Source organism: Anabrus simplex, chromosome 1 (assembly GCF_040414725.1).
Source record: "Anabrus simplex isolate iqAnaSimp1 chromosome 1, ASM4041472v1, whole genome shotgun sequence".
NCBI classification, from domain to species: Eukaryota; Metazoa; Arthropoda; class Insecta; order Orthoptera; family Tettigoniidae; genus Anabrus; species Anabrus simplex.
Genome location: NC_090265.1, coordinates 654008998 through 654024448, shown reverse-complemented (window position 1 = coordinate 654024448; position 15451 = coordinate 654008998). Strand labels below are relative to the sequence as shown.

Below are 15451 nucleotides of genomic sequence, written 5' to 3'. Positions count from 1 at the left end.
TTATTTTGTTTGCAGTACTTATAATAGTCTGTTGCTGTTACTGTTGTGGTTGCTGTAGAAGGTGTAGATCTTTAAGTAAATGCATAGAAGACAGTAGAGAGCGCTGTCCCAACTTATGTATTTTCCAAAATGTGATCGCTAATGACCACAGAGCTAAGGTCTCTGATGAGGACATTACTGTCCATTTTCAGCATCCTCGACTGGCTGAAAGGGCCCTCAGCCACTCAGGATCGCTGCCGGGATTAGTTACATGAACGCCCTACTATGGGTAGAGCAATTATCAGAGATAACTTGGCACAGCGCACCCACGAACAAGAGCATGGAGACTCTAACAGGATGTAAGAGTAAAAATGAATGCAGAGGTATTGCATTCATTTTTCCCCAAAGGGGGGAGGTGTCGTGTCAACCCCAGTTGGAGCTCAGGACTCATTCTTCCGAGGATCGAACCCTTGACCGGGAACGTAGGAGGAATGGTGTCGCTGAGACATACATTAAAATTATGGGGAAATTATAAGCTAATAGTAATGACTATGTAATGGCAGTAAGGCCAAGGAATCATAATTATAATGCTGGGAGAAGGATATAAGTAAATTAAGAATCATATAAGATTTAAGAGTTTGAAGGCACACCAAAAGCTGTAAGCAACAAGTTGTGTAATTAGAAGTAAGGCTTGGTCGAAGTAGGTGAATCACATGCTGCCACCCTGCTATAGGTGCGTAGTATATCTTCAGAAAAGGTGGGTAGAGAGTGAACGGAAGGAGGCAATTCCGTTTTTGTGTCTCTGTGGACAGTCTCCACAGGATGAGAACTTCGATGGCCTTCTCGAAGGGAGGCGAAAGTTAGTGAAGGTATAAAACAGGGGTACACACCCTGATCGAGGCTTTTTTGGAACAAGTCGACTAGGAGTGCGGGCGGAAGCCTTGTCAGTCAGGTCTCCGACAATAATAATAATAATAATAATAATAGTAATAAGGTCCAAGTGTGGACCTAGAGTATTCACTTCAATACTTTGACCACGCCAAGTCTTCTATGTTAGCGATATTTGAAGTTGGAAGAGAGATTGTAAATACTGTATATAATTATACATACTCATCAGTCTATTATTAAAGGAAGGTTTTGGGAAACAGAGGACTTCGTCTCTTCACACGTAGCAAATCTCCCAGGCCCATTGAACAACCCCTCATTACCGCTCGGAGGAAGTCAATCTGATTATTCATCATTTCTCATCGTGGCAAAGCCTGTGTCACGACAAGTCATTCCCATCCTTCAACTTCCGTATTGCAATATGGTGGTGGACAGACGGACGGCCTCCTCATATACTATTTCACCATTATCGTATGCAGAGAATTTACCAGAAGAAAACGAGGAAGAACGTGGTCACTCATACCGACAAGGCGTAATTACAAAGACAGCACTGTGTGATAAGTGAAAAAGCCAAAACATTGCTCACATATTATTTATATACTTCGTCAATATGAACAGTTTCACAGCTGTGTTCATTATCTAATAAATAATTTAATTTTTTAATAACAAATTATTTTTCTAAGCTTTGAACTTACCTTAGTGTTATACTGTAAGTAGCTTTTCATCACGACTTATAGCCTTCCTGTAGTTTGTCTTGTTTTCTTAATAATGGAGAAATTTTCTAAGGAAGTTCTGTATAGCTTTCGGGCTACATTCGGTAGTATGACTGGAATTTTACCGGATGTTTCAGTAAGTCATGCGCTAAGGTATAAGCACCATGCTGAGCACATGACATATTAAAATCATGAATCCATTTTCTTTTCCTCTTGTTACGCAATTTCAACCACATGTACAGCAAAATATCATCTTCACTCGAGGAGGCCACGTTAACAGCTGATAATGCGTAGCGTATTGATGCAGACACATGCTTCTCCGGTGTGCAGGTACAAGTCTGTATCACGAGTGCGAGAAACAAGCGAGTCGTTTTTCATGTTGCGTTGCAGACTATTGTTTCACGGCGTTATCAGTTATAAATCGCTCACAACTACACAAATGATGTACACTCCAAACTACACTGGAAAAGCCTAAAGAAACTTGTTACAATTAGAAAGGTCCTGGTTATATATAGGATGTTGATGACTCACAGGGAGTAGAATTTTTTTTACAGTTGTTTTAGATGCAAGAGCAGCAGGGTTGCTCAAATTCACATGTAACTATAGACTAAGACTCTCAATATCTTTTACTTAAAAAATTAAAATTAGGGCAAGGAAATTGTTCGGTTTTACCCTGTTTCTGGATACAGGGTGGGAAATTACACAAATGAATACGATATTGTTGCCTTCGTCAGACAAATTTTTGTGAACTTCGGTCTCATCCTATCTTACAACCACATGGAAATGTAAAACTTAGTTTTACTAAAATCAACTACTTACATGTTTTTCTGATATCACAGTATTGCCAAGCATGTCTATTTTCAATTACTGTTCTGATTTTTATGGACCTCATTGACTGTCATAATCCTGTGCTCTTTAGTTTCTACAACATTGATTCTAACTTCACAGATTTGGAGGCCGAAGTCTGCTAACTCTCATAGATGAAGGCATTCTTACACCACATGCCACCAGTTGTACCTGCGCAGCTTGCTGTGATGATGATAATGCGGTAATTCTCTCTCTCTCTTATGTGAATTTGATCTATTGCATGAGATCTAGCTCTGTATTGTATAGATCATAATGGCCTGTATTTTGGATTTTTTCGTACATTTTGCCTCTTGTCATTAACCATGTAAATCTTTCCTCTATATTTCAGAGCCTGGTCCCGAATACATACTACCGTATTTACTCGCGTATTAGATCACACTTGGCTTTTTGAGATGAAGAAAATTTAAAAAAATAATTCTTGCATACAAGAACGCCCAACATAATTCATCAGAGAAGAACTATTCCTCTTCGAAGCGGGTAAAAGCCTTATGCAGCTCAGATAACATCACACAAATTTGTGAATAGTTTTGTCCGTATGACCCAAGCAATGAAAACGCACATCGAAGTCATGCGGTACATCTGTGTTTCGTAGTTAAGAAATGTCTGCCTCCGTAGCATAAGCCTACTGCAGCTCTGATGATGTCGCACAAATAGGTGAATAGTTTCGTGTCCGACCTGCACATTGCAAGCACGCATGAGTTATGTGTATATGTCTGTTTTTTGTAGTTAAGAATGTCTTCCTGCGTAGTGGTTAACACAATCAGCTGCCATTCTTGGGAGCCTGAGTTCGATTCCCGGTAAAATATTGCCAAAGATTTACGAATGGCAGGAAAGTTGATTTGCGGTAAAAATTGTATAGGCAGCTCCCTTCCACTGGGAGCCTGTCTAAAAAAAAAAAAAAAGAGCTGCACCACCTTGGGATGAGGAAAAGTTTACTTTAAGAAATATTCACGGTTGTTACTAGGCCTCTTAATATAGACAGGCGAGATCATTAACAAAGTGATTGTGTAATATCTTATAACTCAAGCCAATATAGGGTTTTTTGGGAGAGAAGTAGGTTCAAATTTTGATAAAAACAATCCAGTCACAATTGTTTTACTCACCAACATACCTAATAATAATAATAATAATATTGATTTTTATGTCCCCGCTTAACTTTCTATGATTTTCGGAGACACCATACGAAACATACTAGGGTATGGGTTAATAAAATATGGGACAAGGAATGTACAAAATTAAACATTATGATAATAAATGCATTACCGCCACACCTGTAGATATCCATAAATGTGGCAAACTTTCCTTATGGCACTATCCAGGCGATACCATACCTAACCTAAACAATGCGGTCTCTCTTGTCATTTACAGCTGTTGAGGTCAATCCTGATGTAATAAATGTAGAGAACAAGCGTGAAATACACTACTTACAAATAAGGGTCCGGCTTTCAACAGCCGCAGTTATCAAAAGAATCCTTCCAGTCACTCTTGTATTAGATTTGGAAATACAACTCATAACATACGCTAATTACTAGCTGGTGGTTTGGCACGCTTTCAACAACACGGCTTTATTCAGGAGTAGTGGCTTCAGCTACACATACACCAGCTGGGAATATCGGAGATAATCTCCAGAAACCATTTGGGAATAGCTTCACACAGTTTGGACTATAGTCGGGAACGAAACTATTTTTAAAAGGTTAAAAAATACGGGACCTTGAATGCTCTCGGTCTCAATTGCAGTGCATGGCTGACGAGATGGCAGTAACGATGTCACCAGTGTTGCCAACTTATATTTTCAAGGTCCGCTAAATACTACTAAACATGCGGTAAAATTCCACCAAAATATCCAATCTCAATTAATGAGCAATAATAATAATAATAATAATGTCTGCATTCACCTGATCTGTGAGTTTCACTGGGATTAACCCCCTGCCTGCGAGCCGGCGAGTTAAAACTTGTAGGCATTTTAGTGCCAGGTGCAAATTAGGCGAATCCCCTACCTTAAGGACCACAGACAAATCAGGCCAGTTCATTATACGGTCTTCCTTCATAGCCTAAATATAAATGCTACTCTCACAGTTTCATTATGTCGTCGTTCATCAATTAAGAGAAAAGTACCCTTTCGTCACCCATTACAAATTTGATACCATGATCTCATAACATCAAATCCAAATAACATATTTTCCTCGTGTGACTGCTAGCTCCTGATAAGAAATAAGGAACAGCTTGGACACAGACTGGAATACAAATTTTTTTTAAACGTAAAATGAATAAAACACTAAATTCCGCTATAACAAATCTAGAATTCCGCCAAAAAATCCGCTGTCCGCTAAATGATATAATTCTCCACCGACAGTCTTCTGATTCCGCCAAATTTAGTGGAAAATCCGCTAAGTTGGCAACACTGGATGTCACTTGGAATGGAGACACGCCGGTGGCAGCGAAATTAGCAGCGCAAGATAATTAAAATTAAAGCAGTGATAGGGTTTACTGTTTGGTAGGCCTACTGACAAATGACTGGCCATCGATTTATTTTGTATCAATATTGCATAACATAATACGATACCCTTACCCCTTTTCTCTACGGGGTCGAGCATGAAGCGAAGCGAAACTTCCTAGCCAGTTTTTACGACCGCATGCCCTTCCTGGTGTCGACCCCATCAGAGGAATTAATGAGATGAAACGAATGACGTGATATGAGTAAAACAGATTATATTTACTTTATATGTAGGCTTAAAGTAGTTCACCATTTGACTTTTTACATTTAGAAATACTGCCTTCAGACGAAAATAGCCTGTATAACTCAAATACATTAAGTTTGTTAAAGGACAGTGTAGAATGTTTGTATGTACAATTTATAGCTTTTTACAGCCTACAAGTCGTGTTCACAGCACAAAATTTGAGGTTATCGCATATTGGACCCCTCTTTACTTTTTTGGCTGTAAAAGTTGGGGGGTAAAGGGGTCTAATACGTGAGTAAATGTGGTATATCTCTTGTTAGAATTTTCATACTGTTTGTTTGCCATTTATTTTAAAATATTTATCATTCATCTGTGTTATAAATTAGTTAGTTGGGCTTTATACCTTCGTTGTTTTTAAGATCTGTGTTGCAGAGATTACCTGTACAGTGGAACCTCAATTATCCTTCCTGGTAACAATGGTTTCCTGGATTATTTGTTCAAATTATGTGGTCCTGCAAGCATCCTAATCAAATCCTGTATGAAAAATCCAACATTATCCTTTCCTCGAAGAAACAGTTGCCTGCTTCAGCCCGCCAAAATTTCAGTCCCGTCAGTGCTAAATCCTTGATCCAAGTACTAACCGTACTTATGGATCTTCGCATTAATATCCCATCATGGGGGTAATTAGAACAAATACCTGAAAAGCAATTAGCAGTGAACTTGCTTAAGGGAGTCATCTTTGCATCGCATTTGCCTGGTATTGTGTGGGAAAACCATGGAAGTCATAAAGCAGTGTGGCCTCAATGTTTGTAAGGAGACAGAGCACATTCAGACAACTGTACTTAAAGACTGAAAGAGTTTAGTCAAATGGTCATACTCATAAAAAAAATGTGTCTAGGTTTAGATGATTGTTTTTGACAGACGTTTTACGATTGTATCTCAGAGCAGGTTTTAGACACTTGTGAGGGCTTTCAGACAGGAATCAAACTTGCTCCTTCCTAACTCGAGTAGAGTATTTTAATATGGTTGGATTACCTTACTCAAGTTTTCAGTGTTTGCAGTTAGTTTGGAAGCTTACTCATGACTTGAGATATATTTACTGCTGTGCCTGCTCATTAAAGATGGGGAATCTGATTCTTTTTATAAGAATCGGTCCATTTGAAACAGTTAACCAAAATTATTTGTCTGTTATGTTCTTTATAACAGCTATTGCTTTAGAAGTCCACAAGTTACAAGAAATGAAATGTTCAAGGTAATTGTTAGCATTATTGACAACCTTTTTAGAAATCATAGTCGAAAAATGCTACAATGCTGTCAGACTAATCTTTTCCAAAGGTAAGTAGGTTAGGAACTACCGATGGTTAACTGTAATTTTTGAAAAATTTACATTCTTCAAAGCTACCATTTGAAACTATATGACAATTGAATATGAAATTTATAGTAGATATGGTATATACAGCCGGCCCCGTGGTGTAGGGGTAGCGTGCCAGCCTCTTACCCGGAGGCCCCGGGTTCAATTCCTGGCCAGGTCAGGGATTTTTACCTGGACCTGAGGGCTGGTTTGAGGTCCACTCAGCCTACGTGTTAAGAATTGAGGAGCTATCTGATGGTGAGATAGCGGCACCAGTCTAGAAAGCCAAGAATAATAGCCGAGAAGCTTTGTCGTGCTGACCACACGACACCTCGTAATCTGCAGGCCTTCGGGCTGAGCAGCGGTTACTTGGTAGGCCACGGCCCTTCAAGGGCTGTACTGCCATGGAGTTTGGTTTGGTATATACATTTTTTTGGCAGTTTGAAGGTGAATATTGTTAGCAGCTCACAATCAGTTCTTTAATTGTAATTCAGTTGTTTTGTGAAGAAATATTTTTAAAATATCTGAAACCAAAATGTAAACGTGACCATGACAGTGAAGTAATCAACCATGGCAAAGCAACAGCTACTGTATGGTTTTTCGAACTTTGTTTGTTCTTAACAACATTCCTTACAATGGTATAACCATGAGGAATAGAATACCTAGTGAGATCAAGATCACTCAGAGTTCAAGCACGCTCCGGCAGAGCGGCGCTAGTGGAGCCAATCACCAACGCTACACGGTCACGTGTTTTAGTGAAGGTTACACTGATAAGCAAATAACCAAATACAACACCCAATTGTTTAGACTCATGAATAATACTGTCAAGAGAGTTATAAATAATATTCTCAGTTCCCATGAAGAAATATCTTAAGAAGAGAATACACAAGATAAAATGGAACATTATGAAAAGCAAAAGCAATATTATGCTTTACATACTTTAAAAAAAAAAAGACTTTTTAAACAGAGTACATTAAACATTCCGTGTTCGTAATTTTCCCTTGCAGGAAATTAATCCTAGCTTTGACTGAGGAAAGTCACATTTAGCTCGCATTAAATTACAAGTTGCATTCTTTATTTGCCTTTTGAGAGACGTTATTGCCTGTTGGACATCAGTAAGAGAACTAGACTGGCCATAAATTTGAATACAACTAGGCTGACCTTGAACGTTACCTCTCACATCGTGATTCTTGTTCCTTATCCTCTTGATACTCTCTTCATTCCTTTTCCTACTGATTGCGTTTCACTATTTTACCTTAGTGGACAGATATTTTGGTAAATCTGAAAAAATATGAGGCACTCCTCCTGGTTATAATTTCTACCTCACACGAGAAAGTTCAAGTTTACACCGTTCACAACAAAACAGTCCGCCTTTAAAAGTTAATTAAACCTTCCGAAAAATGCAGGTCACATTCTGCTTTTGGCTGACAATTGCTCATCTTTCTACGAAATAACTCTTGCCCACTTCGCAAACAGATTTTCTTTTGGCAGTGTAAATAGTAGTCTACCATCAGGCTTCCTCCCGTAATCTAATTAACACCAGGAGCGAAACGGTAAGACATTTTTTTGAATTAATAGAAAACTATTTTATTGCACACACAAAGCACTGGACAAATATTAATACAGATTTTTGGAAAATATCAAAACAAATTCCCTCGATAGGCATCAAAATTGTCACCGTGGCTGCATGCACGTATGCTATTCCCTTCATTGACAATTTGGTGCACATGTTGTTGCAGCTGGTTCGTTGTGACTGCAGCGCCACACTCCGGCGGGGCCACCAACAACTATGTTGTTCGCACTAGGTATTCTATTCGTCATGGTAAAACTTTAAATCTGCTCAACAAAGCAGGTAGCCATGATCGTAGAGGACACCAAAATGTATAAGATAAGCGAAGAAGCCATATTTCATGGTTGTCTTTTGAGGAATTTAGGTGTCCCTCTTGTTCTCATGCTCTTAAATATGTAGAAGAGCTGCTTTTATCTTCTTGTTTTAATGATTCTTTATATCTGCTATCAGTTACACATTGGAGTGACTAAACAGTTCGGAAAAGACTGAAGGTGGCCAATACAAAAGTCATTGAATCAAAATTTCAAGAAGACCTTCTGAGGTTCGGTTATGTTTTATTAAAATCATTGTATTATAAAGATCTCTTGTGTGAGTAAATAATTTCAAATCAGGGCTCTCTAAGTGAAGGAATATGGTACTTGAAGTCATGATACATAGGCTGCCCATTCTAAGACCCATTCAATATGCCTGGTGCACATTTAGGTAGTTTTTCTGTCGAAATGGTTGACAGTATAAGACAGGAATTTTTCACTTGGGGAATGAGAGCTGAATGCCACCTAAGACATAACATGCTTGAGCATATGCAAAATTTTATTTAATATAGAGTGATACATGTTATTAGTTTTTTTAAGCACCATTTCACTGATGAAGTGACTGTAAATTGAAGGGAAGTAGGCCTATATGAACCTTCATAATTTGATTGGGAAATCAGGCATAAATGACTGGTTTTGAAATCAATAATCAGGCATGCATTCTTGGTATATATATTGTAATGATCTATTGTTCACTGAAGTAAGCGGTCAACATTACATAGAAGTGGTCATGCATCACCCCTAAATAATACATCGGCTGCTCAGCCAAGCATGTCATACATCTGTATGTCAGCATACACTCATGGGTAACTATCGCTATCAGCTAAATCAATCATTAAATGATCCCTTTTTAAGTCATAGTTCCAAATAGGCTTGTAACAGTCTTCTCCAAGTGGTATGGTTTTGTGTGGTTCTCTGCCAGGTGATATCAGCAATCTTCCTGATGTCTGTCCCATCTATCTGGTGTTCTTTCTCTAAGCCTCCAGTGTTCTTTCGGACTCCATTCTAGCACCAGCTTTGTCCATTTTTTATCATTGTCGCACAACATAATGCCCACTGCCACCTTAGTGATCAGTTGGATGTCAATTGCTCTTTTCCTATTTTTCCTGGTATAGCCCAGCATTGTCCTTTCCATGACTCTTTGAGCTATCCTAAGTTTTCCTTTCATTGACTTTAGTGTCAAAGTCTCACAACCCTTTTTTTTCAAACAGGAAGAATGCATTGATCAAAAACTGTTTTCTTCAAATTTGCTGGGAATTTGATCTAAAAACAGAGGAGTTCCTTCCAGAAGCTTGCCAGAATAATATATATAAAAATTCCTATTCCTTCAGTCAACATGTTAAGCATGGATTCTAGTCTCAGAGAGTAAATTTCTCGGTGGAATTAGCACGACGATATCTGAATGTGCAGAGAATTGATATGCATACATCTAATAAAATATCAGATGCTAAGTAAACAGGACAATCCTAACTACAAATTACAAGAGTAAATTGCATTGAGAGAGTACCGTATAATCTCGAATACCATCCGCCACTAAATAACACCCGCACCCTTATTTTGAAAGCACAAATTAAAAAAAAAAAAAAAAAAAAAAAGTGAAGTAAAAATTATTTACAATCTTTACTAACACGCATCAAATGATTAGAAAATACAAATAAAAGTAAACAAACATTTCCAGAATGATATCCAATGAGTTCATTCTTCATCATCATCAGTACCAACTTCCGAACTTTCATCACCACCACCTTCCCACAAAATGTTATCGCTGCCATCCATAGCTCTCCAGGGATACGATTCCATGCCGTCAAAATCCACGAAGACAGCAGATGAACTTCCGGGCGCTGAATGCGACCAGTTGGCGTCGATGTGTGATTATCAGCCGCCATCCATTCTGTATAGAGCTGTTTCAAGGCTGCTTTAAATGGACGGTTCACGGCAGACATCCAGCAGCTGTAGCATACACGTTATCCTGCCTGGAATGACTGTTGGGTTGGTTTTCCTATCCTTCATATGTTTCTTCACAGCGTCTGTTGTGTGGCCGCTGTAACTGTCGAGAATAAGCAAGCTCTTTTGTCCCAATAATGCACCAGGGTGACGTTGCCAGACACACTTTACCCAGGCTTCCACAAGTGAACTGTCCATCCAGCCAGAGTTCTGAGATCCGACGATAACACCAGCGAGTAGATTTTTAGGAAGCGCCTTTCGCTTCAGAACAATGTATGGCGAAAATTTGGTTCCATCGGCGAGAAAACACAACTTTACCGTACACCGTTGTTTTTCATTACTACCTGTTCTAATGGTAACACTTTTCGCACCCTTAACATTCACAGTCCTGCCCACTGGCATTTCAAAGTAGATTGCCGTCTGATCTGCATTGCCAATTTGGGAAAGCAAATATGCATTTTCCTTCTGCAACCGAATTATGTGACGCTGAAACGGCAATAACTTATCATAGACACCAGGAAGATGCTGTGAAATTGAGGTACGCCTTCGTACGCTCAACCCATTTCTTTTATAAAAATAACAAACCCATCCTCGGCATGCCTTAAACCCTTCCGTTGAAAGTTCCTTTGCGATCTCTAATGCCTTTAGCTGACACATTTCGGTTGACACACCCTATGCCAATTCCCGCCTTTCTGTCACATGTTTATAAAGTTTTTTTTCAATTTCTGGAAATTGTACACTCAGTCCACGAAAAGCTCTACGATCACCACTACATGTTAATAGGACATTTTTCTTCTTTCTCCAGTCGCGAATACACGACTTATCAATATCGCATTTCCTATGGGCGGCACGATTTCCAATAATTTCGGCTTCCCCAAACTACTTTCAGTTTCTCAGTCGCAGTAAAAGATTTCAACCACTTTATGGAATTCATGTTGATACTCCGAGAACGTGCGCGAGACCGATGCCAAGCGCGGAAGTAGCGTATACTGAGAGCGGAGAGAGCATCGTTGCCAAGCCGCGCCAGCGGTGATGCCCGATTTACTCGCATTCGAAAGGATAAATTTCCCAAAATTTTAAATAAGACCTGCACCCAATTTTGGAAGCGATATTTAAAAAAAACAGTGCGGGTGGTATTCGAGATTATACGGTAATCTCCCGTATATGAGATAAACCTGTGACAGGTGTGGGTGGATAGTATTACCAAAATAAGAATCACAAAATGCCAGCAGTATGGTCAATAATACAGCTGATCTGTTTGACAGAACGTCACCTATAAAAATCAGCTGCTGTCGGTGAATGCTTGCAGTAGAACCAATGAAAATGAGTTTTAAATAGTCTTACACACAGAGGTTTTACAGTATACCATAATCGTAATTTTACGTTAATAATAATAATAATAATAATAATAATAATAATAATAATAATAATAATAATAATGTTCATGAAATAGCAGCAAGAACAGGACTGCAAATTTCATATGAAAAGACAAAAGTATATGGAAGGTACAAAATCAGGATTTAACCACCATCTTCAAATACCTAGGCGAAATTATACAACCGAACAGGATAAATCAGCAAGCAAACAAAGAATTACAAAATTACAAAAAGCATACAAAATTGTCTGGAGCAGATACAACAAAAGAAATTATCCCAAAATGCAAAATTACGATGCTACAACAGTTGTCAAACCAGAAGCCCTTTATTCACCAAACTGATAATTGGTAGCAGATCACAAATAAAAAACATTGAAAAAACAAGAGAGAGAATTTCTAGGACCTAACTGCAAAATTATTTGGATGAAAACTAAATCACAGGAAATCTATCAAGTAACAGAAAAAAATCAGACACCATTAGAAAAAGATTAAAATTCTATGGTCATACCTGATCAGGTTGCATAACAAAGAAAATACTAAATGTCGCACTATCTCTAAAAAATCACAACTGGCTTACAGAAATAAACAAAGATGTTCAGGAAATTGGTATAAATGAAGAAATCTTGCAAGACAGGAAAAAATTCAGAAATCTCGTAAACCCAAATTTGCTGATCAACCTAAAAGACAGGCTACAGGATGGACGGAAGAACGCAAAAAGAAGCACGGCGAAAGGGTGAAGAGATTTTGGGCAGACAAGAATAAACGTTGTGCTAAAAAAGTTCACACATGCTCCTTAGTTGGGCATAATGAATCCAAACAAAAAAAATTGGGGATGGACTTTGGGGAGGCTTGGTGCACGTCTTTCGATTCGACGCTGTATAGGCGACCTGTGTGTCCGTGAGGATGGAGCCCTATCTAAGATGAAATCTAATGCTGAAGATGTCACAAACACCCAGTCCCCAATGATATCTAGAAAAGGAGCCTTGATTCCTCACAAAATAAACTAGGATGGATGACAGAAAAAGAAAAGAATTGAAGGAAAGAAGTATGTCAACATACTCATGGGTAACTATTGCTATCAGCTAAATCAATCATTAAATGGTACCTCTTTAAATCATAGTTGCAAATAGGCTTGTAACAGTCTTCTCCAAGTGGAACAGTTTTTTGCAGTTCTCTGCCAGGTAAAATTCTTGTAATCTCTGCCAGGTGGTATCAGCAATCTTCCTGATGTCTCGGTCCCATCTGTCTGGTGGTCTTCCTCGAAGCCTCCGATGTTCTTTTGGACTCCATTCCAGCACCAGCTTCGTCCATTTTTCATCATTATGTCGTGCAACATAATGCCCACTGTCACCTTGGTGATCAGTCAGATGTCAATCCTCTCAAAAGGATATCCCCAAAATAGAGATAATACATCCCAAGGTGGCAAGTTATTTAATTAATATACTAAAAAAAGACAATTACATGGAAATATCACTGCTTCTAAATGTATAGATGAAAATTTTAACTAATCTATCCTCGTGAAGTTTCTGCACATAGGTTCAAATTTACATTTATTTTAATAAAAGCTGAATAATAATGATATTGTTTTTACATCCCACTGGCTACTTTCAAAGGTTTTCGGTGAATACAAAATTATTCCAATGCAGTTGTAAGCGTATTCTATTTAGATAACAAATTTATTCCCTCATCAATGATATCTAGATAAGCAGTGTTAATTCCTCACCAAAAAAAAAAATAGATTCCTCTGTAGCAACATAATAAATTGTTTATATTGTACCGGGAAACGATCAGGGATCTGGGCATGAGAATCTTCACGTAGGGGTGGACGGCTCTTATGGAGCCGGTACAGAGAGGCGTACACAGAGCAAAAGAATAGTTGGGCTTAAAACTCAATTTATTCACCACCATGTATTTATGGGCAATGTTTCCTACTGTATTATTCCTGCTCCTTTTCACGAAATATTTGTTTCGTTGGCAAATTATTTAAACATTAAAGCAAGTTATTTTACGAAATTTTCGTAATGCAATGTTTACCTGATTTAAAAACATGATATCCACAAAAGATTGCCTTTATCTTGATGTTTTGAAAATAATTTGATTTTACGTAAGTCACCATAAATTAATTGAAATGAATGTCTTTCGCCAGAAGATCAAATTCAAAATTCCAAATACTGAATTGTTTTCCCTACAGTCTTTTTAAATAATAAATTTCACTTGTTTCCTACAGTCTTTTTAAATAATAAATTTCACTTGTTTCCTACAGTCATTTAAATAACAAATATTCCTTCACTTTAAAATACTCTTTCACTTTCAAAGTTTGTGAAGTTCTTCCTAAAAGTTTTTATACCTATAAAAAATTTAACACTTCGAAAATAACGCAAACTAGAATTTAGTAAAAGTCTAGTTTCCAGTGAGCGTTGTAATAATTGTTTGTAAAGCTGCTAAACAAAGTCGCTGATTTTACTATTCCACTTGGCAAGAAGAAAGTTAGTTTTTGTGGAATTTTATGCACTTGTTTTAAAAGTGGTTTAAAATGCACTTCATATCACCTGTTTTTACTGGAACTCAGGACTGGAATGTAGACAGCTGCTGGTCAGCGAACAGCAAGTTGTTACCATAGGCAGCCGATATCGTGAAGTCATCACCATAGCACCACGATCCATATCCCATGTTGATACCGGTTCCATTCCCTTGTTGACACGTCCCACGTCGATTCGAGATTCAGCTTGTGTAGCGGCAGGCATATCATGATTACGAGAAATAGGCACCTGTCACGATTTCACGCGTCACTGTGTAGTGTTAGCGAACACGTGAAAGTTCAACTGACTATGATTGCTTAGTAGTGTCCTATTCAAAATAACTCGTATTTGCACTTCATAAAAGTTTGCATGGTATTTTGTAATGCGCACTTGTTCACTGTTCTTAATACTGGCAGCAAAATTATGAAAGCTCATTTATCGGAAGAACTGTTCAGGGGAAAAACACAGTTCCAATATAATCATTGGTATGCCACAAGAAGGAAAGTTCTATTTTCAACAGTAGAAGTGTTTTAAACTCATGAATGTTTGTACGTTCAAATAGTTAGTGTTAAGAAGAGATCGTCTAATGCGGCACTGTCTTGTTCACCTGCGACGAATGTTTTGATGCTGTTTAGATTTAATCACACTTTAATTAAATACCAATCTTTAAGCACTTTTATTGCGTTATTGGTTTTAACAGACTAAGTATTTAAGTATTTCACTGGACAATTGCGTTAATATGCACACGCTTTTAAATTACAAATGTTTCAAGTTAAAAATAAATCTGGTGTGAGTACAAGTTCTGCACAGTCGCTTTCAACTGAGTTGAAGTTCAAAGGCATTATTCCACAGTTTAAGTTATTGTCACACATTCTTGAAATAGTCCTAGTAGTTTGTAAAAACTAAGTTCGTATTTTAATTTTCAAAAAATTTGTAAGTCCAAAAGTAGCACTTTGAATACAAGTCTTTTGACAATTACGGCAGAGTTCTTACCGGCGAACCTCACTCGTGGTGGCTATGTTCGAACCTCGGCGCAGTCACTCGCGTACAAGATTGTGTTGTTCCTTCAGCTGCTAGTTATGAACTGACTTTTACTTGGCGAATCCCTGTCCTTTTATATCATTCTGCCAAGGCAGGATTGACCTCCTTTGAGGTGGAAATACTCGTAAATCCGTGGGATGATTCACTTGAAATTTGGTTATGTTTGCTTTCAAATGATGGGCTACAAAATGATGTATTCCATTATTTGATAGCTTATC

General features: G+C 38.0%; 1 protein-coding gene across 1 annotated transcript in view; it reads left to right on the top strand.

The window, feature by feature from the left end:
• The window catches only part of Deaf1 (deformed epidermal autoregulatory factor 1), a 165640-nt gene that overhangs the window by 71023 nt on the left and 79166 nt on the right, over positions 1-15451 (top strand). Inside the window, exon 5 of the mRNA XM_067135806.2 lies at positions 2526-2625. Coding sequence (XP_066991907.1) covers positions 2526-2625 — 100 coding nt within the window. The remainder of the gene's footprint in view (positions 1-2525; positions 2626-15451) is intronic.